The 27,603-nt window shown below is 47.1% G+C and overlaps 2 protein-coding genes across 2 annotated transcripts in view; one reads left to right on the top strand and one right to left on the bottom strand.

The window, feature by feature from the left end:
* Positions 1-24,306, bottom strand: part of RBM10 (RNA binding motif protein 10) — a 33,479-nt gene extending 9,173 nt beyond the window's left edge. Inside the window, 8 exon segments of the mRNA XM_084790037.1 lie at positions 609-695; positions 2,204-2,277; positions 4,066-4,135; positions 6,009-6,245; positions 7,810-7,993; positions 21,777-21,918; positions 23,843-23,970; positions 23,972-24,306. Coding sequence (XP_084646163.1) covers positions 609-695; positions 2,204-2,277; positions 4,066-4,135; positions 6,009-6,245; positions 7,810-7,993; positions 21,777-21,918; positions 23,843-23,970; positions 23,972-24,093 — 1,044 coding nt within the window. The 5' untranslated portion in view covers positions 24,094-24,306.
* Positions 24,307-24,361: 55 nt separating this feature from the next.
* NDUFB11 (NADH:ubiquinone oxidoreductase subunit B11) lies at positions 24,362-26,623 on the top strand. The gene is made up of 3 exons (XM_084790042.1): positions 24,362-24,833; positions 26,086-26,216; positions 26,399-26,623. The coding sequence occupies exons 1-3, from the start codon at positions 24,633-24,635 to the stop codon at positions 26,520-26,522; spliced, it is 456 nt and encodes a 151-aa protein (XP_084646168.1). The 5' UTR covers positions 24,362-24,632; the 3' UTR covers positions 26,523-26,623.
* The last annotated feature ends 980 nt before the right edge of the window (positions 26,624-27,603 follow it).

Here is a 27,603-nt window from a genome sequence, read left to right as displayed (position 1 = left end):
TGTGAGCTAAGGGGTCAGGCATCGTTTCACTTCTCTGAGCCTCACTTTCCTCTTAGGGGATATGACGGTGATCACACAACCTGCTGGGCGGATCTTGGAGGCTTAATAGTGGCACGGTTGTATCAAGGTTGAGTTCCCCTCAGAACACTGTGCTGCTTTTCATAGCCAGTTAGTGTTGAGTGTGGGCCAGAAGTGTTTTTGTGTGTTACTCTCCCATCGACCGTTCCACTCTCTCAACAACTTAATTAGCGCTCACCCACCTCTTAAACACGAGCAACGTGATGTAGTAGAGATAGGACCACCATCACGGCAGACCTGAGACAGTCTGCCAGCAGCTTGGCTCTGAAGCCCATGTTCTACACAAAGTAGGCTTATGTTGTTACTGATTAGTTACTCGGTTACTTAGTTATTACTGCTTTGAAGTCTACTGGCCTTTAGGCAAGGTTGTGTTTGATGAGGGCAAAGCCTTGCTGACTGGGGCTCGACAGCCTGTCCCCAAGACCACACACTCTCTCTCTTTCACAGGCTCTGAGTGAGTAAGCGATTGCTGTTGCTCCTGCTGGAGCTAACGGTTCTCCCCAGCACAAGCTGCCCACCCACCCCTGTACCTTATTACACAGCCAGTCCTCATTGATCTTGGGCTTGGGGTCGCTGTAATGCATGGATACCTTCTGGCCCAGGATGTTAAGGGAGTGCTGTGGGAAAAAGCAGAGCACAGTAAGGCCTAAGTAGCAGTGCCCCACACACCGTTTCAGCAAAGGAGAAAAGAGTGAGCGAGCCCTTCAGCTGGATGGATGAGGGACAGGGAATGAAGGGAGTTTGGAGAATTGATGGAGGGAAGAAGGAACGGAGGGAGGGAGGGAGGGAGGGAGGGAGGGAAAGCACCACAGCTCTCAGGGTGCAGCTGCTGCTGCTTACACACACACACACACACACGCACCCACACACACACGCACACATGCACATACACACACACAGACCCTTGCAGAGGTGCATGCATGCACGCACACACGCGCGCGCGCGCACACACACAAACACACACACACACACACACACACATACACTATTAGGCACATAGTGCTTTGTTGACCAAGACTGCTGAGTTGGGAGTGCTCCCCCAGCTTGGCCCTGACAGTGCCAGGCCACACCCAGGGCCAGCACTACACAGGCTACACTGGGAATGAGGGGAGATGGGCAGGGAAGAGAGAGGAGGGGAAAGAAAAAGAGAAAGAGCGCACGAGCGCTAATGCTGGAGAAGGGGAAAAAAGAAAGCCAATTTAACAGACGGAGGTTTCCCGCCATGAGGCCACCTTCCCAGGGTTGGCCGGGTCCTGGGCCTACCGCACTAGCCTATTGACCCGACCCACAGAGCCGGCCCCAGGGCTGCCTCTGCCAGGACCCTCCACTTCACCACGGCTGTCCCTTTCTCCCCTGACACTTCTCTCTAGTGCTCTACACCAGTATCAGGCTAAGGCTGGGTAGCCAGCCCTTGCGTCTTGGAAGGTCCCAACAGAGTTGGAGTTGGGATCCAGTGCCAGGCTAGGGGAGCCAGCTCCCTCCACTGCCGACAGAGCACCTTACTCAGAAGGTAGAGGTTGGGGGGGGGAGGGTACTGTGAATGGAAGGGACTGGTGAATTGAGCCCAGGGTGTCAATACAACTATCATACTTGACTGGACCTTTCAACCAAAAGCTGTGTTGTCCCTCTGCATGGAACTCAGAGGGCCAAATTCACATGCAGGCGAGAGCTGGCAAAACAAGTCTTGCTAGTATATGTGCCAACATCTATGGTCCCCCAGTGGCAGGACTCCCAGTGGTCCTGACAGCACAACCAAGTTCCGGCTCTGCTGACTCAGGAGCAGAAGGGTCCTGTTGGGGTGTGGGAAGCTAGGGAAAGGAACCCACCCTGGCAGCTCTTTCTCTGAAAGCTCAGCCAGGAGAGGTAAGGGAGCACTAGTGCCTGACAGTAGGAAGGGGTCAGGGGATGGTGTTGAGAGTGGGCCCCAGATGGGAAGCCCAGTGGGTAGTGAGAAATGGGAAGAGGAGATAGTGGGGGTCAGGAGGGGGGGGAGAAAGGGGGGCCAGGGATATGGGACACAGGGCCACAGGGCAGGGAACTGTGTCCGTAAGATTCAGGCGATGGGGAGCGCTCGATTATAAAGTAGTATTTGTTTTGGGGGGGGGTTCAAGTGCGGCAAAGCAACCTGATTGGCTTCCATCCATCGTGTAGCGTCCTGCAAGTGACTAAACTCGACGAAGGCGAAGCCCCGGCTCTGACCTGGAGACAGCATTCAGATACAGACGCAGTGGGTTAGTCAACAGCTTTGGACACACGGCGTTCCCGGGGGCAGAACCCGAGGGGAGAGGACCAGGGGAAGAGAGGGAAAGGGGGAGAGGAGAGAGGAAGAGAAAAAAGTGATCAGCGAGAGAAAGAACAGGGAAGGCAGGAGTCAAGGTAGATGGTTGGGAAGGGCAGGAAAGAGGGAAAAGGGGGAAGGAAGAAAATCAAAGTTAGGAGAGTCAGAGCAGGATAGGAGACATATGCCCCAACTGTGGAATGAGATGGGGGCGCAGGCAGTCTTGCCTAGCCAGCTTGGGGTGACAGATGGAGACCTGAGAGGATGAAGGGATACAAGGAGAGATCTGTCTCTACAAGAGGAGGCTGCTTTGGCTCCATATAGGCCAGAGCAAAAACCAAAAAAACAAAACAAAACAAAACTCATGGGCAAACCTAGAGCAAGGCCAGGAGGAGTCCTGAACAGGTGTTTAATCCAAAGGAGCAAAAGAGAAGCCAGGCTGAGCTGGTCTGTAAGGCTACTGGGTTCTCAGCCAGCACATAGGAAAGCAGGAGTGGTGAGGAGCACACTCTCAACCTAACCTTGGGGTAGGGGAAGGGGAGGATAATCATTAGGGAGTCACTTCAGTGTCACAGTTGGGAAGACTATATAGCCACTGACGATCAAGGTTCTCCTAAATGGGCAGATGGTGGCTGCAGCTGGCCAAGAGGACGACGTTACAGTTAAGAATCAGCAGGTGCCTAGGAGAAATGTCCAAAGCCACCTGGGATGCCTCCTTAGGAAAAGGAACACAGATCGTGTCAGTGAGTGATATAGCTAGAGTAAAGCCGAACAAGACCTACACATCACTGAGATGGACTCCAGACCTGGCCAGGGCTGAGAAAGGGACTTGGGACTTAAGGTTCTGGGAAAGGAACTCCTTCAGAGGTAGCTATGGATGGAGGTTTTGGATCGGGAGGGGGGAGGGGGTGTCCTGGAGGGGCATATTCCATCTCCAAAAGACTCGCCATCAGGATGCATGGGAGGATGGGATAGTATAAGGGAGGAGGCAAGGGAGGATGGAGAGTTGGAGGAGGTGGAAGGAGAGAGACTGAGATTTGAAAGACGTCCAGGCAGAGTGAGGCCCCACTGTGCCTGCCTTGGGGAGCCTGGGCAGTGGTCCTGCAGAGACAATTCTCTCCCCCCCTCCCTGCTAAAACCTCAGGCCAGCTCCAAGCAGCCTGCAAGAGGGAGGGAGGGAGGGAGGGAACAGGTGAGGCCAGAAAGTTCTAACTGCTCCTTAGGATATACTTTCGATGACAGCCACCCCCCTGCCTCCCTTCTTGGGACATATGGGTGGGTCCATGCCAGACCTACTTTTGGTTAGAGGCTATTGTCGGGGTGATGTGGAGGAAGATCAAGGGGCAGAGGAAGGAGAAGAAAATATATATCCCGGGAAGGGTCACCTCAGATACTCAGAGTCCCAAAGAAGAGGTTTTCCAGAGCCTGGCTCTGGCCTTGCCCCCTAGAGAGTAGTCAGCTCAGCCCACAGCTGCATCCCCTCCAGGACAGCACCCCCCCACCTGCCCCCCCCACATAGAGACTGCTGGCTGGAGCTGTGAGAATAGGGGATGGGAGAGAAAAGAGGGTACCCCCCCAAGCTGCCCATTCCCAGCTGTGGCAGGAAGGGGAGTAGGGAGGGGAAGAGAGAGGGAAAGGCAGAGGCAGAGGGAGATTTGGAGGCTGAGGCTGGCCAGCAGAAGGGGAAGGCACTGGGAACAAAAGCTCACCTGAAGATTTGTTCCGCATCAGCCGGACCTCCCGTGCTTGGACACCATGGGACTGCAGCTGGCCACGGATCTGTTCAGGAAATACAGAAGTAGGATGGGTTCAGCAAAGAAAGCACCTGAGTATATGAGGCCAGTTGAAGGCCTCTGAGCCACAAGGGGTCATGAAAGAAGCACATGTGCGTCGTGCACACGCGCGCACACGTGTGCGTGCACACACACACACACACACACACACACACACACACATACACACACACACAACCTGTCTCCCCTACCTCTTCTAAAGCTTTCCCTAGCAACAATAACTGCAACTCACACTAGTATTCAGTCTCGCTTCCAGCTCTGGACTTGCAGAAAGTTGAGGCAAACAAGACAGAAACACAGTAGAGGGTAAAGGATGGCAGCAAGATGTCCCCCGGGGGCACAAAGACAACAGGAGAGCAAGTGAGGCAGCAAGTCAGGAATGGTGGGCAGGGTGAGCTCACAAGAGGCTTAGTAGTAGCCATGAAGCACAGAAGGTGGAATGCATTTCTTCTCCATCACAAAGGAGTTTTGCTCCCTCTCCTTGACTTACACCCAAAGCTACCTAAGGCATAAAGAGAAAACAGGGAAGGACAGGAGCCCGAGCCACCGCAGCCATGTGAGGAGAAACTTAAGACACAAAAGAATGGTGCTTGATCTGGAAAGCTTACTGAGTGAAATGAGCCCAAGGGACACTAGAGAGATGCTGAGGAGCCCACGTGAAGCAGTCTATAGGCTGGCAGCACCTCTTTTGGTGAATGGGGAGTTTATGGCAGACACTTTTTGCCTGGGGGGTGGGGGTAGGAGTCCCTGTGCTTCTGGGCATCAGCTCCCCATCAGGGTAACAACAAGAAATCAAGCCTTATGCACATCCGTATGCAGGAAGATGGAAAGGAAAGATACATAGATCTTATCAAGACTCCAAATAATCAGGGAGGCCTTGGGAGACAACAAGAACGGGGGCTCTGGAGTCCAGCAGGTCCAGGCTTAGGCCCTGACTCTACTCTGCCACTTGGCTGGAAACGAAGCAAGTCACTTTGCTGACTGGGGCTGTGTGAGACTGACTACAATGTGTTCCTTCTACAAAGAGCCTCTGTGAGGATTCAATCAGCCTGGTATGTGGCCTCCCCTACCCTTACCACAAAACCTTAGGTTATGCCAGCCATCAGCCTGATCCTAGAAAACCCTCACATTTCTTAGGTACGATTACTCCTACTAGAAAATGGGCAGCTGGCAGGCTTTCTGAGAAGCACTGTGCCGAGAACTGACTGGGGCTGAAGGCAGACAGGGACACAAGGATCAGGGAGGCTAGTCAAAACTCTACTTTAGTAATATAATATGCTTGGGTTTTGAATTTGGCTTGCCATAAGACATCTGCATGAGGAAGAAATGAGTGAAGAGAGGAAGATGGAAGGCAGAGAATGTCACAAAGGCAAATCGGGTTGAGAAGCTATCAAGAGCCACCTACGGATAACTGTGGCCAGGTTGTCACTGCTGACAAAGGGGTGGGGGAGGATATGGAAGTTCAGAAAAGCCCATGGACCCTAACAGCTGACTCTTCCGGGTTTTCTGCTACCAAGAATACCCAACACTGGGCCTGGTCCTCCATCCACATATACAAAAAGGGTGAAAGCCAATGGAATATGCAGGAGGGATGTTCTTCTCTCACACCCACCAGCACTGGACACCCATGGTACTACCCCTGGGCCAAGCCAGCCTGTCTGCTGCCTTCTCCCTTCCAGACCAGAGTGCCATCCTGGAGGATGGACACTGCTGGGGGACAGGAGCTGATGGGGGAGAAGAGAGGAAAGGTGCTGTGGTTGGTGGCAAAGGATGGGTGAAGAGAAGCTGAGGGCCCTGGAGGAGACCCAGCCTGGCCTCCTGCTTTGCCTCCTGCCCAGGGCCTTTGGGGGGGCACGTACGTCATCCTCAGTGGCTGCCTGTGGCAGCATCCTCAGCATGACGATGTTACTGGCCTTCTCCTCCTCCTCCTCCTCCTCATCCTCCTCCTCCTCCTCCTCCTCCCCTTGCTCGGTCCGATAGTCCTGGTCCCGATAGTCGCCGTCTCTGGGGAAGCCTGGCGGGCCAGTGGGACTGTGCCTGTGCCTCCGCCGCCGCCTACGCTGAGTCTCGGAGCCCGGGGAGGCCTCGTAGGAATCCTGGCCGACAGAATGAGATGAGAGACACCAGACGGGCAGTCAGTCTGGGTGGGCCTAGTGGCTGGCCGCTGGCTCTCTGAGACAGGCAGGCTCTGAAAGCCAGGGGTGGGCAGGCGGGCTCCGGTTAAAGGCTCAGGCAGGCAGAGTGGGTAGGCCTTGAACTGCAGCCTTTTTAAGGTTGCAAATGTTCCATAGGATACTTTGGGGGAGCTGCCTTCAAGGAACGGCAGTATCGGTGTGGAGGAGGAAATCCCAAAGAGAGGTCAACAACAACAAAAAAAAAACACAGCTTAAACCTCCTTGGGATGAACTAGCCTGGGGTCAGCAAACTAGACTTTGCCTTCGATTTCTACTTTGGCCAGCTCAGCTGGAATGTGTACAGTTGTTTATTGTGCCACTGAAAAAGACCTGGTCCCCTATAGTTCCCAGCTTAAGATTGGGCCCGGGAACCAAGTCAGCAGTTTAGAAACAGTATCAGATATGGGCCAGAGGCAGCCAGTACGAGTTCGTGGGCCACTATACTCCCTCTTGGTGCTTGGTCCTCAGCCATAGTAAAAAAAAAAGTCTCTGTTCACTATCAGTTTCCTTCACAGCAGAGTGGAGTTGCTGACTTCTAAATTGTTGTTCAGCCTAGTAATTTCAATACTAAGCACGTCAGGCCTGAGCCTACACCCTCCTACCTGCACAGGACAGGTCCAGACAACTGGATGCTGTATTCCACACTTGTCTATGGTCCCTTTGCAGGGTCCACTGTACCCATGGAGACATTAAGAGATACTGCTCAACAGGAGGCAATGGAGAAGCCTGGATGTCTGTAGGCCCTGGCTAACCAAACAAAGCTGGTGGTTCACCAGGGGAATATTCAAATTGTCCCCCACCCCACCCCCAGGGAATAGTTCAAATATAATTTCTCCTTAGGGCTGGGCTTACAAGTGTACTCTTTCCATCCTCCTAGACAGAGATCTGCCTGCCTACCTGCTTGCATTAGATCTCTGACTGGCCCCCTCAGAATGGTGCTTTCTAGCCCTCAGATGTGGGTTCTCTCATGCCTCACCCTTTAGGCTAGAGGTAACTAGCCACATGAAACTGACTTCCCCAGAGGTCCTTTCCTTCCCTTCTGTCTAGAGGTTCTGTCAAGACCAGGAACACCCAGTGTTAGCTTCCCAGAGTTGTTTGGCTTGGTTGACAATTCTACTCTCAAGTTGTCCTCCCAACCCTTGGGTCCCATGGAAGAGATCTTTTTGAGTGCCCTAAACTGGTGGGGGCAGGCAGTATAGAACTTGCAGTGAACCAAAGGCCAAAACTGAAACAACAGGGAAGAAGGGAAAGAAGTAGTGGCTAGGAGTCCTGAGAAATACAGAGTCAAGCAGTGTGGAAGCCAGGGAGACCCAACTCAGGAGAAGAGCCCTCAGAGAAGAGAGCAGGGACAGACCCTCCCCAGGTTGATGCAAAGCAACTGAGCAGTCCAAAGGCACAGGAGCAGAGCGCTGCCTACACCTGGTGCTGCAGCCAGACACACAGGCCTTTCAGGAGCATTGCCCCCAGGGCCTGGCCTTGCCCTCACCTCTGCACTTTGCTCTTCAGATGAGTCGTCATACTCATGTTTGCCCTCCTGACTGCCATACTCTCGGGGGTATGAGCGGTAGTCCATGTCTCTATAATCATGGTCCCGGCTGCGGTTCTCTCCACCATCATCCTGTGAACGATCTGTGGCTCCATAGCGGCCAGTCCTGTCACCACGACCACCTCTAGGAGAAGAAGGATGGGGATTAGAAGGCCATCCTTTCCAAAGGGCTCAAGATCTGAGTTACCTGGTAAGCCTCTCTCTAGGGCCTCAATCCCACTCCCCAGACAAAGGACTCTTATAGAGGACCTGAGTTCTTGGCACCCAGACTGGGCAGCTCACAACTATCTATAATTCCTGCTTCAGTGTCTTCTTCTGGCTTCTGTGGGTATCTGTATTCATAGCCACATACAGACACATAATTAAAAATTTTTTAAAATTTCTAACTATAGTTAACTACAAAATAATTATCTCAAAGTTGATTTAATTTGTAAATCTTTGATGAGTTAAAGATCTATTAAACTTATGGCTATGTAGTGCTTGGCTAATATATGAAAATTGCTAGTTTCCATCTCAGACACTGGGAAAAATTACTAGGTATGTAGTCCCAGCTGCTCAAGACCCTAAGCCAGGAGGCTTGAGCCCAAGTGTTCAGGGATAGCCTGGGCAATTTAGTAAGAACCCACCCTGGGGTGTGGGTGTGTCTTATGTCAGGCATAGTAGTGCATACCTATAATTTCAACACTTGAGAGGTGGAGGCAGGAAGATTAGGAGTTCAAAGCTAGCCAAGGTACAAATGAATTCAAGTTAACATGAGACCCTATCTCTTAAAAAAAAAGTATTTAAAAAAGAACCAATATATGTTCATTTAAAAAGAGAATATGCTGCTATGGCTGTTTAGCTCAGTGGCAGACCACCCACAAGACCCTGGGTTAAATATCTAGCATTGGAAAAAAAATAAAGATGTAAAAAAGAACACTGTTAGAAAATGCAGCAAAATTTCATTTGTGAGTAGTAATAACACTAAGATGTCCATTATTGACACCACTCTTAGACTATATTGTTTTAACGACACTAGCTAAAACAATGAAGGGAAGGAACAAAAGGCATTAAGAACTGCAAAGGCAGCTGGGCATGATGACCCATGCCTTTGATCCCAGCACTTGGGAGGCCTCGAACGCACAGAAATCCACCTGCATCTGCCTCCCAAGTGCGATTATAGGTGTGTGCCACCACACTCGGCTTCTAGTGTAATTTTTCATAGGTATTCTTTACCAATGAAGTGAGCCAATTCAAGTCAAATGAAAATATATAAAGGTAGGTTTATTGGGGGCAGCTCCCCGTGCAGTTGGGGAGACAGAAAAATGGAGGGCAGAGAGGAGAAATGCAGAGGCAGAGGCAGTGAGAGGACAGAGATTAGTAGAGATCCCAGCTATAAAATATATAAAATACCTATTTTGCTTATATTCAAATAACCATTGTTTAGACAACAAGAAGACAACTACCTCTGATTACATCTAAAAGGTTAAATATTGGACGAGAGAGATGGTTAAGCAGTCAAGAGCACTGACTGTTCCTTCAAAGGACCCTGGTTTGATTCTCACCACCCACAAAGAGACTCACGATAGTCTGTAACTTCAGCTCCTTGGGATCTGTACGCATGCGTACACATAGACACGCAAACACATACACATGAATGAAAATAAATCTTTAAGCAAATAAACAGCTATGCATGTACAAGATCATATGACTATTCTTCACTTATATGAAAATTTACTTACTTACTTACTTACTTAATTTATTTATTTAGAGACAGGGTTTCTCTGTAGCCTTGGCTGTCCAGGACTCTCTTTGTAGACCAGGCTGGCCTTGAACTCACAGAGTTCTGCCTGCCTCTGCCTCCTGAGAGCTGGGATTAAAGGTATGAGCCACTACCACCTGGTTATTTACTTTTCCTTGAGATAGGGTTTTTGGTATTTATCTCAGGCTGATCTTGAACTCACTTTGTAGCCAAGACTAGCTTGGAACTGAGGGTCCTCCTTTCTACGCCTCTTAAATTCTGGGATTACAGGCACGGGCCACCATGCCAGCTTCAGATTAAAAATGTAATTGAAAGCTGGGCACGGCAGCGCATGCCTTTAATCCCAGCACTCAGAGAGGCAGAAGCAGAGTTTGAGTTCGAGGCCAGCCTGGTCTACAAGGCAAGTCCAGGACAGCCAGGGCTACACAGAGAAACCTTTCTTATTGAAAAACAATAAGAAAAAAGAAAAAGAAAGGGGAAAAAAAAACCAAACAAATGAAAATAAATGGAAGAAATTAAACCATAACAGGAAAAGTTCAAGGCCTGGGGTTAGTATCACACACCTACAATTCTATCCCTCAGGAGGTTAAGGCAAGAGGATCCTAATTGTGATGTCAGCATGTGCTATGCTGAAAAACAAAAACAAAAAACGAAATCAAGGAGGTGGGGTGGAGTAGGGACTGGAAAAGATGGCTTAGCAGGTGAAGGTGCTTACTGGCCAACAGTGCAAGCCTGACAATCTGAGTTTGATTTCGAGAACCTACATGAAGGAGGAGGGACAGAACCAGCTCCAGAAAGTTGTCCTCTGACTACTATGCTCACACTGAGTAACAAACAAATGGCTGGAGATAGCACTCCATGGTAGAGCATGTACCATGGAGCTATGCACAAAGCCCTGGCTTCAAATCAGAAGAAGAAAAAAGGAAATTAGTAAAAAAAAGTAATTCTTCATAATCTTTTATATGCTTCACCCACTAAGCAAAACCCTTAGCCCTATATCCATAAATGGGAAAAATTAATAACCCAAATCCCAAAGCACAGAACAAAGATCAAATTGAACTATATAAAAATAAAATACTTAGCTGGGCGTGGTGGTGCACGCCTTTAGTCCCAGCACTCGGGAGGCAGAGGCAGGTGGATCGCTGTGAGTTAGAGGCCAGCCTGGTCTACAAAGCGAGTCCAGGACAAAGAGCTAGAAGTGTAGCTCTATGGTGACTAGCTTGTATAAGGGCTAGAAGTGTAGCTCTACGGTGACTAGCTTGTATAAGGGCCTTGGCCCTGTACCGAAAATAAAGAAAACAGAACTAGTGCAAGCAAACAAAGTGGGAGTGGTGGTACATGCTGGAATCTCAGGACCCAGGAGGCTGAGGCAGAAAGATGGAACTGTTGAAGCCATTTGAAGCTGTAGAGAGAGATCAAGACTCAAATAAAAATTCCAAAGAAGTAAATAAATACAAAAGTAGAAAGGAAACATAGCACAGTGATTCACATGTGTAATCACAGCACTCAAGGAAGCTGAGACAGGAGGATCACAAATTCAAGGCCTCCCGGGCAGTGGTGGTGGTGGTGGTGGCGGCGGGCGACGCACACCTTTAATCCCAGCACTCAGGAGGCAGAGGCTGGAGGATTGCTGTGAGTTCAAGACCAACCTGGTCTACAAAGTGAATCCAGGACAGCCCAGGCTAACACAAAGAGACCCTGTCTCCAAAAAACAAAAACAATAAAACCAAACCAACCAAACAAACAAACAAATTCAGGGCCAGCCTGGGGAATTTAATAACAGAAGGTCTGAGGACACAGACCTTCCCACTTCTGAGTTGGGATGTTTTATTTTCTTGCTATAAAAGCTCTTCACATGTTGTAGATAGGAATCCCCTACCAGATACATGATCTATAGATACGTGCTCCCATTCTCTGGGGTGTCTTTTCACCTTCAGAGGGCCCACTGATCTGAAAGTCTCTAATCTTGATAAAGTCAAACTTAACTTGAAAAAAATTTTTTTTCATGTACAGGAAAGTTCAAAGATAAAAGGACCCCCGTGTGCCCTCTGCCCCCTGAGAAAGGGGGAGGGAGAGGCAGAGGATTAGAAGTTCAAGATCATCCTTGGCTACATAGGGAGTTGGAAGCCAACCTGAGCTAGAGACCCTATCTCAAAGAGAATTTTCTATTTTTCCCTTTTCCATGCCCTACCATTTATTTAGTTTAGATGAAAGTCATTAGAACCAACCCACACTCAGGAGAGGAATCAAGCTGTTTCCTGGTGAGAAGAAACATCTATGAATCTATCTATCTTACTTAGAATGTTTGTTTCTTCCCTCTCCTTCTTTTCCAGACAGAGTCATACTATGCAGCCCTGACTGACCTGGAACTCACTAGGCAGACTAGGCTGACCTCTCCTAAGTGCTGGAATTAAAGGTTAGATGCCATCATGCCAGGCCTTGGAATGGTTCTATAGGGAAGATCTGTGACACAGCCCTTTGTTAATATAATACTTTGTAGGCTTTGATAACTTCATACAGACATACGATGTATTTTGATCATAGACACCCTCTACTTCTCCTTAACTCCTCCCAGATCCAGTCTACCCCTCCCAATTTCACATCCTCTTTCTTTTTTAATAGATATCCCACAGATTCCAGTTTGTATTGCCTATATCCTTGTAGATGTGGGACCATCTACTGGAGAGTAGATAAATTATCAGAGGCCATACATTTCTGGAAAACAGACTCTACTTTCCCAAAAAGCCATCAACTGCCAAGAGTTCCATAGCTAGTCCCAAGCCAGAACATTTTTAACATAGAAAAAAATTTAAAAGTCCAGTGTTTGCCAGGCAGTGGTGGAGCACACATTTAATCGCAGCACTCAAGGAGGCAGAGAAAGGCAGAGCATTGAGTTCAAGGCCAGCATGGTCTACAGAGCAAGTTCCAAAACAGCCAAGGCTCAGAAAACAACAAAAAGTCCAATGTATGATAACACATACCACACACACACACACACACACACACACACACACACACACACACACACACACACACACACACACACACACACACGGAGAGGGGGAGAGAGAGAGATTTAGTATAAAAAGTTATGTTTCATATCAACAAGGCAATTGACTAGTCAATAAATAATAGTATTAATAGCTCTCTGCTATCATCAAGTTACAATCAGTCTTTTTGGTTATTTAAAATTTTTTCTAAGATAAGAATCTCATGTAACCCAGGCTACATTTGAATTTCTGACCTCAGTCTCCAAAGTGCTAGAATTAGAGGTATGCCCATCCCACTTCTGGGGATGTCTGCATACTTTGGAAAGGCTGAAACAAGGATCATGAGTTTGAGCTCAGTTTGGATTACATAATAAGATTCTGTCAGTGTACTCCTTTAATCCCAGCACTTGGGAGACAGAGGCAGGTAGATCTCTGTAGATGAGTTCAGTCTGGTCTGTATAAAAACCAGGACAGCCAGAGTGCCAGCCAGGACAGTGAAGGCTATGCAGAGAAACTGTCTCAAAAATAGAAACAAGGAAACAACAATAAAATGAAGTCTCCCTCAGCAAAAAGACCAAATCTTTTAGGGCAAAAGAGATGGCTGAGCAGATAAGAGCACTTGCTGCCCTTCCAGAGGAGCTAGGATCGATTTCCCGTACTACACGGAGGGTTATATCCATGTGTAACTCAAATTCCAGGGATCTGATGCCCACCACTTCTGGCCTCTGCAGGTCTCAGGCACGTACATGGTTCACAGACATGTATCCAAGTAAAATACTCATATACCTTAATTGGGTTTTTTTGGTTTAGTTTAGTTTTTGGAGACAGGGTTTCTCTGTGTAACCTTGGTTGGTCTGGACTCTCTTTGTAGACCATGCTGGCCTTGAACTCACAGAGATCCACCTACCTCTGCCTCCAGAGTACTGGGATCAAAGGCATGTGCCATCATGCCTGGCCACTAATTGTTTTTTAAAGAAAGAAAGAAAGAAAGAAAGAAAGAAAGAAAGAAAGAAAGAAAGAAAGAAAGAAAGAAAAAGAAAGAAAGAAACCAAACGCAGAAGTTGTAAAACAAAAAAATACAACAAACCCCAATATATCTGTATGACTTTGTAAAAGTTAAAAATAGCCAACATGTTTTTAAAAAATAGAGCATGGAAATAGGGATGTGATGAGTGTGTCAACTGCCATTTAGCCACACTCAACTTGGCATATGCTTGAAATTTCATAGTAAAATATTAGAAAAACAAATTTTCATCTGGGCACGGTGCATGCCTATGGTGTGTGTGTGTGTGTGTGTGTGTGTGTGTATACACTCAAGGAAACAGCTTAGTCAGTAAAGTGCTTGCTGAATAAGCATAAGGACCTGTGTTTGATGTCCAGCACCCATATAAGAAGCCAAGCACCACACGTGAGGCAGATATAGAAGGATCTCTAGGTTTCACTGCCATCGGAGGGCTGTGATGGCAAAGGCAGGCAGATCTGTGAGTTAAGGCTAACCGCGTCTACATAGCGAGTTCCAAGTCAGCCAGAGCTGGGTGAGAGAGGCCCTGCTTCACAACAACAAACGACAAAAAAAGGTAAGGCCGGAGAGGTAGTGGCTCTATAGGCAAAGGCACCTGCCACCAAGCCTGATGACCTAAGTTCAATCTCCGGAACCTAAATGGAAGGAGAGAATTTAGTCCTGTAAGTTGTCCTCTGGACCGCCACCTGTGTGTCATGGCACATGTGGACACACACGCATACACTAAAATTAAGAACAAACACAAGGTTCCTGAGGAGCAATGTTCAAAGTTGACCTCTGGCTTATATATGCACACATAGGTACCTGTACATAAAAATGGACACGTACATACGTCAACACGCACCGAAGGCCAGTGGTAGCACTCTAGGTTCTCACCCCAGAACTACAAAAACAACCAAGGCCCAGATGCTTTTAAAGATTAAGTTCCACTAAGTTTTAAGGAAAGAATGACTTTTGTTGTTTTGTTTTTCAAGACAGGGTTTCTCTGTGTAGCCTTGGCTGTCTTGGACTCGCTCTGTACACCAGGCTGGCTTCGAACTCATAGTGATCCGCCTGCCTCTGCCTCCTGAGTGCTGGGATTAAAAGCACACACTACCACAACAGTAACTTTTATACAAGTGTCTTCAAAAACAGCAAAAAGCTGCCTGCTTTATTCAGTGAGGCTACCTTGAACCAATGCCAGAAGTACACAACACAGATGCAAATAAACAGACTGGTACAATTACTAACTAAACTTAGCAGTGTTAAAGCAACAGTGCTGGTGAGGATGAGGCCAACTGGGAGCCTTTGTAGACTGTGGCTAGGAATGTAAAGTAGTCTGTGTGGGGGCTCCTCACAAAACTAAAAATAGATCTGCCATATGATCCAGCTTTACCACTGCTGCATACTTCCCCGAAGGACTCCAAGCCAACAAATCACAGAGACACTTACACCTCAATGTTTACTGCAGACTAATCACAACAGCTAAATTATAAAACCAACCTAGGTGTCCAACAGCAAACAGCAAAGGAATGGGTAAGGAAATTGTGCTATATAAACATAATGACATTTTTCCCGGCAACAAAGAATGAAGTTAGATTTTTTTTTTTTTTTTTGGTTTTTCAAGACTGGGTTTCTCTGGGTAGCCTTGGCTGTCCTGGACTCACTTTGTAGACCAGGCTGGCCTCGAACGCACAGTGATCATGAATCAAGCCAATCCAAGAATGACAGACATCATGCTTTCCCTTTGGTTCCTATATTTTATATGGATACATAAAATTGTGTATGTATTTAACAAGAAAGAAGCCTGTATTAAAATGTCCTCATGTGACAGTACGATGAACAATGAATACACACAATAATTTTCTTAAGAATAAAAAAAAAACCTAGCAGGGGTTTTAAGTAAAATTATTATACATATGTGTGCATAATGTATGTGTGTAGACAAAACTTTATTGAATCTGTTCTGTCCTTCAAGCTTTATGTGGGTTCAAGGGAATTTAACTCAGGTCTCCAGGTTTGTGCAGCAAGCGTTTTACCTTGTTGAACCTTTTACTTGGCCCCCAAATCTAGCAGTTTTAGAAATCGATACAAACCCAGTTAGGTAGTGTTGCAGGGTATTTGATCCCACTGTGAACCCTGAGATGGTGAACTGTAAAAACCTGTTTCTAGTTGTAGAGTGGCTCAGGAAGGACTAGCACACACTTTAATCCAAGAGTTCTCTGTAAACAAGAGCTAAATAAAGTTAATAAAGTCAAAAGGCAGAGCAAGAAACCAGCTGACAGGGATTAATCTGAAAGGAAGGACTTTGAGAGAAAAGCCTTTTTGGCTTTTTTCATCTGGGACAGAGCTGAGTAGGAAAGTCGGCTGGGTGCGTTCTCTACCTCTCTGAGCTAGCAGGTTTTTCACTACAGCATGTGGCTCCTGAGTCTTCATTGGTAAAACTGAACATTGTGGGATTTTCATTCTTTCTAACAAAAGATAGAAAGTGCCTTTATTCTCAGTATTCAGCAGGCAGAGGTGGGTGGATCTCTGTGAGTTACAGAACAGGCAGAATTATAAAGAAAGAAAGAGAAAGAGAGAGAGAGAGAGAGAGAGAGAGAGAGAGAGAGAGAGAGAGAGAGAGAGAGAGAGACCCTGTTTTAAAAAACAAAAAACCAGAAACCTAAAGGAAGGTGTGTGTTAGGGGTGGAGAGCTGGGTATGACATGGCTGTTGCATTTTTGAATTCACAGGTGTGATCACCTGAGCAACATCGCTTTACAACAAGGACCATCACACCCTGTCACAGAAACAGAAGGTACTCACAGGGCCCCATCCCTCTATGAAGGTTTATAGACAGTTAATAGTTGATGAAGGGAGAGACATTTTTTTCCCAGTAGTATAGTCACTGGTAAAGTGCCAATGCTCCTGTAAAAAAAAAAAACACTAATTAAAAGTACTGGGGACAGGGGCACAAGATGGCTCAGTGGGTCAAGGCACTTACTGCCAAGAAAAGAACTGAGTCTCACAAGTTGTCCTCTGACCTCCACATACAGATGCCCCTAAATAAAAATGTAGTTTTAAAAATATATGTGAAAATAGAAGAGAGGATAGTTGGGAAAGGACACGCGTAGAGAAGGAGGGGGGCAAGACAGGAGTGAATATACGATAGGAAAGTATAATGAAGCCCACTGTTACATAAATATATGCTAATAAATATCAAAAATATGAAAGTCAAACACTGAATATTTCAGATTAAAGGAGACTAAAAATACATATTAGCTCAATGCACTACGAGTCTGCTTAGCTGGTTTTCTTTAGACTGGTCTCAAAACATAGCCTAAACAGGGCTCAAATTCAGGAGCTTCCTGCTTCAGCTTCCAGACAGTGGGATAACAGGATTCATCACATCAAGCTCAGAGAATTTCTCTGACTTGCGAAAAGCTGTATGTTAAAAACCCCTGTATATATCATACTTAAGAGAGAAAATTTGACTGGCCAGGGGTGGGATACATCTTTAATCCCAGTACTTGAAAAACAAAGGCAGGCAGATCCTTGTGTGTCGAAGGCCAGGGTGGCCTACATACTGAGTTCCAGGCCAGCCAAGGGCATATATTCTACCTCTGAGTCACACCAGAAGTCAGCCCCCAGGCAGGATCTTCACAGGCCTGGAGTAAAGGGTAAATTGAACTCCTAATTATCCGCTTCCATCTCCCTAGAGATAGCAGTCCAGGTGCAACCACACCTAATATCCTTAATTATAAAAATTCCATGTGTGAGCCGGTTGTGGTGGCATACAGTTGTGCGGACACACGCCTGTAATCCCAGCACTCAGGAGGCAGAGGCAGGTGGGTCTCTGAGAGTCACACCAGAAGTCAGCCCCCAGGCAGGATCTTCACAGGCCTGGAGTAAAGGGTAAATTGAACTCCTAATTATCTGCTTCCATTTCCCAAGAGATAGTACAGCCCAAGTGCAACCACACCTAATATCCTTAATTATAAAAATTCCATGTGTGAGCCGGTTGTGGTGGCATACAGTTGTGCGGACACACGCCCGCCTTTAATCCCAGCACTCAGGAGGCAGAGGCAGGCGGATCTCTGAGAGTTCGAGGCCAGCCTGGTCTACAGAGTGAGTCTAGGACAGCAAAGGCTGTTACACCGAGAAACCTTGTCTCAATAAACAAAAACAACAACAGCAAAAAAGCCATGTGTATATAGCTGAAAAGATGGATCTGTCAGTAATGCGCTTGCCTTTAAAGCATAAGGACCTGAGTTCAGATCTCCAGAACTCAGATTTTTAAAAAAAAATCAGGGGGCTGGAGAGATGGCTCAGTGGTTAAGAGCACTGCCTGCTCTTCTAAAGGACCCGGGTTCGATTCCCAGCACCCACATGGCAGCTCACAACTGTCTGTAACTCCAAGATCTGACACCCCCACACCAACGTATACAAATTAAAATTAAATAAATATTTAAAAAATTCAGATGTAGGAGCTTGTGCTTTTCCAGTGATGGCAAGCTTAAAGGTAGGTCCCTGGAGCCCAACGGCCAGCTAAGCTAGCTTGTTTGGTGAAGTTCCTGGTCAATGAGAGACCCTATCTCAAACAGAAGGTGGAAGGTGCTCAAAGTGTGGTACTCAAGGCTATTATTCTCTTGACCTACACATATGTGTACACATATATGTATGTGCACAGCCCCACACATCTATACACATAGCCTTACGTGGGTACACTCATAAACACTCACACACATATACATACATATTAATAAAAATAAAATACACTAGGGTTGGAGAGCTGGCTCAGAGGTGAAGGGCAATTACTGGACATGGATGCTGGGAACTTAACTCTTGTCCTCTAAAAGAGCAGCGAGTGTTCTTAAAAGCTAAGTTATCTCTCCAGTTTCCTAGGGATTGCACTTTAACAGAGTTAGGATATTACTTAAAACAAACAGGCATATTTTTATGCCATTTAGACAAGTGCGCTTCAGCCGGGCGTGGTGGCGCATGCCTTTAATTCCAGCGCTCGGGAGGCAGTGACAGGCAGATCGCTGTGAGTTCAAATCCAGCCTGGTCTACAAAGCGAGTCTAGGACAGCCAAGGCTACACAGAGAAACCCTGTCTCAAAAAACTAACTAAATAAATAAAAGTACACTTTGTAGCCAAGAAGTGATGGTGCATGCCTTTAATCCCAGCACTTGGGAGACAGAGGCAGGTGGATCTCTGTGAATTCGAGGCCAGTCTGGTCTACAGAGCGAGTTCTGGGATAGCCAGAGCTGTTACACAGAGAAATCCTGTTTCAAAAAAAAAAAATGTACACTTCATGGGGCTGGAGAGATGGTTCAGAGGTTAAGAGCACCCACTGACTGCTCTTCCAGAGGTCCTGAGTTCAATTCCCCGCAACTACATGGTGGGTCACAACCATCTATAATGAGATCTGGCTCCCTCTTCTGGCCTGCAGGGGTACACGCAGGCAAAACATTGTATACATAATAAATTATAAATAAAAAATTTAAAAAGTATGCTTCATTATAGTTCTTGGGAAAGGTGGCTACTTACAAAGATGACAATTTCCCCTCACCAAATACAGAAATTTAATGTAATCTTAATCAAAAGTCCCGTCTTGAGAGACTTGATTCTTTTTTGTTTTTGGAATGTTGAAGATGAAACCTAGGGCCGCATACACATGAAGCACACGCTCTACCACTCAGCTCTTTGACTCGTTTGTCCATGTAATAAAACTCTATAAGTGGTTAAATCAACTTTAAAAAATAAGAACTATCACAGAGCTATTAAGACGCTAACCATAGTATTGAAAACAAAAGGTTATTGTACAAGAATAAGTAAAGACATAAATAGAACAACCTAGATTACTCAAGATGGATGGAATTTGTGCAAGAAATATTTAGGAGATGGTACTCAGCAAATTGCCCACTATATGAAGGAAACAACAACAACAAAAAAACCTACCTTACACCAGATTCAAAACTGGATTCTAAATGAACTAAAGATGTGAATGCAAAAGTTTTTTTTTTTATATCTAGTGAAACTCTTTGTGATCTGAAATAGGAAAAGAAAAGATTCTGAAAACACAACTATTGCAGGGGCTGGCTGTGGAGAGACATGCCTTTAACCTCAGCACTGGGGAGGTAGATTTCTTTGAGTTTGAGGCCACCCTGGTCCACACAACAAGTTCCGTGACAGTGAGAGCTTTGAGATGCTGTCTCAAAAGGAGGAGGAGGAGGAGGAGGAGGAGGGGGGGGAGGAGGAAAAAGAAAAAAGAAGGAAGAAGCAGCAGAAGAAGAAAGAAGAAAGGAGGAAGAAGGAAGAAAAAAGAAGAGGAGGAAGAAGGGGAGGGGGAGGAGGAGGAGGAGGAGGAGGAGAAGAAGAAGAAGAAGAAGAAGAAGGAGAAGAAGAAGAAAGGATTTGTTAAGAACAGGTAGTTAAGACATACATACTCGATGTTGTCCTTGGCAGCAGTTAGAGATAAAACATTAATATACAAATGACAACAGAGACAGCTAAAATATACAATGTTGAGTAATACGGAGTCCAGAAAACAAAAGACTGTAGCACTATGTTGTTTATGAGAACTGAAAACAGACACTTGAGACACACTACCTATTTTAGAAGGATACATATTAAGTACAACAGAGCTGCTGCCTACAGAGGTGGGAATTGGGAATAAATGGAAAAAATAAAACACAGTAAGAGGAGGCCTTGTGATGACTGATTTATGATAAAACGTGTGGAATTGGAAAGCATCATTCATTTAAACCCCTCTGCATTCTGGGTAATTTAAAAACTAAAAGAAACCCACAAAGACTGAACCACCAGGCATATATAAGAGTTGTGTAGCTAAGTTTTCATATGGGACTCCTAACAGCAGGAGCAGGAGCTGTCTCAAGCAGCGCGAGATGGCTTTGAACACCTCCCAAGCACTAAAATTAGAGGCACACACCACCATGTCCAGCAAATCTATTGTTTTATTTTTGTTTTGTTTTGTTTTGTTTTTTGAGACAGGGTTTCTCTGTGTGGCCTTGGCTGTCCTAGACTCACTTTGTAGACCAGGCTGGCCTTGAATTCACAGTGATCCACTTGCCTCTGCCTCCCGAGTGCTGGGATTAAAGGCGTGCACCACCACTGCCCGGCCCAGCAAATCCATTAAGCAGACTTTTCTGTGAGAGTTTGGTTTGCCTTCCTGGCCTCTCTTAAAATATGGTGGATAGGTCATTTGTTTCAGAATCACCTGGGGCAGTAATGTACCAAAGTGCAAAGGATCTTGTACTTACACCTAAAATCTCTAAATTTTACCAAATATGGCAAATGTTTATTTGGTATTAGAGCTAAAGAGCAAACAAAACTTTATAAGCCCAGTGACATGTCACAATCTGTATTCCCAGCTACTTAGGAAGATGAAGTAGGAGCATCATTTGAGCCCAGGATTTTGGGACCAGCTTAGACAACGAACAAGACCCATCTCAAAACAAAAATAAGGCATCCTGTATGATCTGGGTATAGTGGTACATACCTATCACCCGAGCTCTTAGGAAGCTAAAGCTCTAGAAAGTTTGCCATTATGAACTATAAAGGGAAAGTGTCTCAAGACAAAAACGAACTCCATCCTCCCAGGCCTGGAAGATGGCTCTAGCAGTAAACTGCTTGTGGTTTAAGTGTGAGGGCCTAAGCTTGATCATGCAGCACCCATACAAAAAGGCCGGATGTGGCACATGCCTGTAATCCCAGTGCTGAGGAAGGAGGCAGATGAAAGAGGCTCCTTCAGTCTCGCTGGCCAGCCAGGATAGCTAAGTATGAGCTCTAAACTCAATGAAAGATCCAGTCTCTAAAAAAAATAAGGCGGAAATCCACTGAGGCAGCTACTCTGGCCTTCACATCCATACTGACAGCAAACCCACCCACACATCCAGTCATGGTACTACTCATCAGGTTGTTTGGTAAACTAAGTGGTCTTCCTTGTAAGACCATACATCGCAAGACAGTTTCTTACAGGGGAGACCTACAATGAATGTCTCATTCACCTCTGCGTTCTCAGAACATCCATACACATGTGTGGAAAAGAGAGCACTCCATTGCTGTGTTATGTCTTCTGCCTAGAAGTGCCTCTCAGCAGCATCCCTGGATCAGTGCTCACATCAGGGTCTGCCTATAATGACCGGGAAGGGAGGGAGTAGATAACTCACCGTCTTTCATACTCCATGTCTTGATAGGGTCCTTGGGAGCTGCTGGGGCCCCTCCTCAGTTGCTGGCTCTGTTTCACTTTCCAGCCACCCCCAATGCTGCCACCATGATCTGCCAGCCTGGGTGATGCCTCCTGCAGAGACTCTGCAGAGAATGGAAGGAAGAAAGGGGTCAAGGCAATTGGAGCAGAGAGGGCCTCCTTGAGTGACTGTCATTGTCAAAGCTCTCTACTGTCCTGAGCCCAGAGACATTGTTTCCCACTTCCTTGTGCTCCTGTGCATCCATACAGGAAGAGAGGCCCCCTACTTGGCTCTCTCCTTCCTTTCCCCACAAGCATGAGGCAAGCAAGACTCCACTGCCTTTATCTATGAAACAAAGAGCATTTTACAGAGATTTGGTGGGACCACTGGCTATGTGCACAAGGCTTTGCATTCTCAGACTAGTAGGCAAATGAAAGCCATGGTTGCTTGCTGGGAGGGGGAGGCCAAGTGCTGAAAGCCTTGCCTAGATTAGGCCCATTAGTCACAGAAATAGGACTTCACGATAACTGGATGGGGATGTAGTTGAGATGGTAGAACACGCACTCTCCCAGCATGTTCAAGGCCCTGGGGTCCCATCCCCAGCATCACAACACAAGTTGCAAAACACCAAAAAGACAAAACAACAACAAAAGACTTCACAACAATGGGACTCCTAGACTCCTCCCATGGGTCAAGATATCATTTCAGCCTCCCAACAAGATGCCAGCTATATCTCTGATAAAGGTAGTCAGAAACCTTGAAAGGCTTTTGGGGGGTGAGAGGGGGAGGGCCTAACTTGGCAACAAGACAGCTGCCACCTCTCTGGGCTCCTGGCCAACACAGCTCTGGTCCACAACATAGCAAGTGGCTCAGCCCTGATGTGTAGCCAGGTCCCCAGGTGGATCTCTCCCCAGGGAATCTAAGGCTAAGCTTTCCAGAGACAAAAAAAAAGGGGCTCCTTTCCCAAGTGGTTCCAAAATATCTTGTTCTTCGTGCACCTTTGGGGGCTGCCATGAGAATTACATGTCCTGAGAGTGATGGGACCCAACCAGGGATCAGAATTATCCCTGACTCTTGAGCTGCTAGGCAGCTACAGGACTTGCCCAACACTAGGTTGCCACCACAGCTTTTCTCCAAGTCCACAGGGCACCTATTTTTCTCTTCTACCTCAAACCGCGGGGAACCAGTTAACTGCTCCCAAGTGGGCAAAGAATCACAACCAGGAACCCCAGTGGCTGAGAACCTGATACAAAACGCTCAGTGGCCAAAAGAGTGAGTTAAACAGTATTATACCGATAAGATACAAAGTTACAGAGGAGCCTCCCAAATAGCCAAGGACCAAGATCACAGAGGAATATTCATAACACAATCAAGCAGCTTCTCCTTTTAACACTTGGACGTCAAGTGTCGCTGATACAACTCCCAAAAGAAAGAAAAGCCATATATATACACACACAGTTAAGCATACATGTATACATTCGCGGCACACCGCCCGCCCCCCGCCCCACAAGCACTCACTAAATAGATCGGGGTCGGTCAGTAACAAGATAGCTTCCTGATAAGGATTGGAGGTCAGATACGCACCCCAAGGATAAAAACCAGAGTCACTTTCTCTCTCCGCGCTCACCACCCCCATCTCCAGTAATAAATGAAGAGGCCATAGCCGGAGTATTTGCCCGTGGGTAGTTAAGTAACACAGGGCAGTCAGCACACCCTTGCTCTAAGAACACCCCCCGCGCGTTCCAAAAGATAAAAGTTCGGTGGAACAAACACAGTAAGTCACAGTACCCCACTCCCATCTGTCCCTCCCTTCCCCCAACCCTCGTGTACCCATCCCGTTTCCAAATCGCGCACGCGCTTTTGCTTTCATAAGAAAAAGCCGGGGTGGGGGACGACACCCCATCTCAGGTGTAGGCTGTGCCTGCATCCCTTAGCTCTGTGCGAATCCCGACTGTGCAGTTCAGTCCCTGTGCCTCTTCTATGTACATAGGCCACCATCAACACCCCGCTCCCTAACCTCGGTCCCCACGACCTGGAAAGGCGCTCACCTTCTCGGCCCGGGCTGTCAAGGGAGGGCTCCCAGGCATCACCTCCACCCGCCACCACCTCCTCTAGAACTACTAGTTCAACGGGAGCCAATGCATGCAACAGCCAAGTCCAAGGCTGGGAGCAAGAGAGAAGGAAGGGGGAGGGGAGACGCGATGCCCTCCCAAGGAAACTCAGTGCCGCCTCCTCCCAGCCGGCCGCAGTCACCAACACAAAATGGCGACGAGAAGGAAGCCGGCGCTCCGACCACCATCCACCTACTAAGGGAGCGCGCTCTGGCCGGCTTTGACGATTGGTTGCTGGCCGCTGTGGGCTGGCCCTGGCTTTCTCTTATTGGCAAGCATATGCTACCGCCCCATTCCCTGTGAGAACAGCCCAGGAGTCCAGAAAAAGAGTAGCTATTGGCTACCCTTATGAGGCCCGCTTTTCAGAAGCTTGCTCTCCCTTGAAGTTGAAAGACAAGCGGAAGCTCCACCTCTTTACCCACAGGTCCGTCTAGATGTCATTGCTTTTTTTTTTTTTTTTATGAAGGAAACGAACAGACCTATCACTCAAGACCAAATTTCTCCCCTCCTGAAACGGTAAAGTTGATTCGATGGCAACACAGGCTGGGAGATAAAAAAACACGCTGCACCTTGCCACACTCAAAAACAAACTTAGACTAGAGATCTATTTAGCGAGGTAAGGGCGGAGCGACAAAATTCTCGCAGTGACCAACTGCAGCTGCGCACTTCGTATTTCCTTTTCCCCTCCCCAGCCCCCACCCCTGCAGACTCGGCGGTACAAACTGTCATGGCGGCCCGGCTGCTAAGTTTGCCTGCTCGCTGCCTTTCAGCGGCAGGGGCGGTACGAGGGCTACCGGCTGCCCGAGTTCGCTGGGAATCCTCCAGGGCTGTAATTGCCCCGGCCGCTGTGGAGAGAAAGCGGCAAAAAGAACCGACCATGCTCTGGCAGGAGGACCCAGAACCCGAGGACGAAAACGTATACGCGAAGGTGAGGAGGAGGGGAAAACGGGACGCTGCAGGGGCCAATCTGCCACACGCAGGCTGGTGTCGAAGAGGACGTTCTCCGGCCTGAGGCTTGGTGCCGAGGACAAAATCTTCAGAGCTTTAGGAATTTTGCCTAGCTTGTTTTCCTCCTTTTTTGTTTTGCTATCTTCGGTCTAGGACTCCAAGCGGATTTTGCTTAAGTGGGCAGCGCCCTTAAGCGCGTTAGAAACATAATCACGGTTATGCTAAACTCAGGAGACACTCTCCGTGCTAATCTGTGCTAGATACTTTGTATCTATCTACTAACTCATCTAAATTGTAATGTAGCGTGACTTTGAGGTAGAAACTGTACCTGTTAAAATTATGTGGCTACGGATACATATGTTGCTTGTCCAAGACCGCATAACTTGAGTAGGTAGTGGATATATTAGGATGTAGCCTGTTTAGTAACAGTGAAACGGATATTTGAATTTAGGACTAACTGAATTCCTGTGCTTTATGGCCAGCAGAGACTCTGGAGTCAGAAGCTCTGATTTCGAAATTGTTCACTTGTATGACCTTGGGCAAGTAGTTTAATCTCTTGGTGCCTCAGTTTCTTTGTAAAGTGAAATGGGACAGCTTAAAAAAAAATAGGCCTGCTTTGTATGATTAAATGAATCAGAATGGCAGAGTGGCTCTTGCCACTTCAGAAGTACTCGGAATTAGAAGGTGTTTATTATTGCCGTTTCCACTTTACTGGAATAGTGTGAGGCTTATGCATTTGAAAAGGCCTAGTATATAAGTACTTCATCAACACTAACCTCTGGTTGAGGGCCTTAATTAATTACGCTTGGTGCTATAGAATAAATAGACCCATAGGATATTGCCAACAGTCAACCTTTTTTTTTTTTTTACCTTTATAAATAGCACTTTCTGAGGGTGCAACTTAGCAGACAGGGTGAGTACTCCCAAACAAGTAGAGGAGGCCAATTATTCATTTGGAAATAAAGTCAAAATCTTGGATGAGGATATGGGGATGGCTTCCACGGTGATTCGATTTGGAAGAAGGGCTTTCTGGGCAGTAGGGGCAGCAAATAGCAAAGCCCCGTGGTGGGCAGGAACTTCATTTATCCTAAGACTAGGAAAAGGATTTTAGTGACGGATAAGAGATTGGTTAGAGGTTAGAGGGCAGATTAGAGCCCAGCGCGTGCAGGGAATGCCAGCATGTACCTTTGTGGAGCAGCAGGAAGTCCTCAATGACTTTTCCTTCTCCTCAGAACCCAGACTTTCATGGTTATGACAGTGACCCAGTGGTGGACGTCTGGAATATGCGAGCTGTCTTCTTCTTTGGTTTTTCCATCGTCCTGGTCTTTGGTACCACCTTTGTGGCTTATTTGCCTGATTACAGGTACAAGGGTTTTCCGAGAGAGTAGAGTGGGTAGGGACAGAGGCAAGGGTAGAGAGGCTGGAAGAGTCTCTCACTGGCCAGAATCTTGGCCCTGCCCTAGGGGGAGAATGGGATGCTGAGGTGGGGAACCGATATCTAGTGAGGCTCCCTCATATCAGACCAATACCTCTTGCTGCTTCTAGGATGGGAGAGTGGGCCCGCCGGGAAGCTGAGAGACTTGTGAAATACCGAGAAGCCAACGGCCTCCCCCTCATGGAATCCAACTGTTTTGATCCCGGCAAGATCCAGTTACCAGAAGATGACTGATGAATTACTGAGCAGCTCTCTTAAAGAAGCACTACTTTGCCCACCCTCTGCCTGTCCTGCTCCTGGTTTCTCAGAACATTGTATTAAAGGAATGGAAAGTATGACTGGTCGCTGTCGCTTTTGTTAATGGAAGAGGATATGTGAGGGAGAGTGTGACAAGCTTTACAAGGGCCACTGCTGCCTTTCTTGCTTGGTGGCTGTGTAACACTAAGGTTTGGTGGCTTTAGTGCTGCATTCCTGTGGATTGCATAGCCAGGGTATGTGGCGCCTCTTGGATCTCAGGGGGTTGCTGTTAGGTAGTAACCAAGGCTAGAGTCATGTGAGGCACGTCTGGTCTGTATAGCCAAGATCTCTACACAAACATGTCTGGCACGTAAGTCTTCAGCACAGTAGCCTGAGCTGCTTTGAGCGGTGCTTCTCAACCTCCTTAATGCTCCAACCCTTTAATACAACTCCTGTTGTGGTGACCCCAAGCATAAAATTGCTTTTGTTGTACTTCATAACTATACTGATGTAAAATACTGGGGGGGGACAGGGATACTGGGGGCACGGGGGCGGGGGGAACAGGGATAGAGGTTTGTCAAAGGAGTCATGACCCACAGGTTGAGAACCACTGTCTTTAGACGAATTCAAGGCCCTTCTGGATGGAGATACAGCCCAGAGGAAGAAATTGACAGCAGCCATGTACGCAAGCAAGCCACCACACTGTATGACCTTGCTATATTTAAAGATGTTTCTGGGACAACCTGGGGGTGAGAGCGGTGGCTTTCCATTGCTGAGTGTGGGCATTTGGCTCCCTGCTTTCTCTGGGGTTCCTGGGTTCTCTGTTTCTGTCTTGTATATTGCAGAGCCTGGATGCTTCTGTTTTCCCTTCTACTGTAATTCTAGGTGGTCTCCAGCTTGACATACATCTCAGGGCTGGGGATGGAGCTCAAGGGTAGGGTACTTGCTGACTATACTATAGGTTCCATCCCAGCACCACCTACTCAAAAAGATTGTTTCTTCCTCTTCCTCTTCCTCCTCTTTTCTCCTTTTTTCTCTTCTTTTCTTCTTCTTCTTCTCCTCCTCTTCTTCCCTGCAC

Source organism: Acomys minous, assembly GCF_964271855.1.
Source record: "Acomys minous genome assembly, chromosome: 7".
NCBI lineage: Eukaryota > Metazoa > Chordata > Mammalia > Rodentia > Muridae > Acomys > Acomys minous.
The sequence above is the reverse complement of the archived record's forward strand: the minus strand, read 5'-3'. Positions and strand labels throughout refer to the sequence as shown.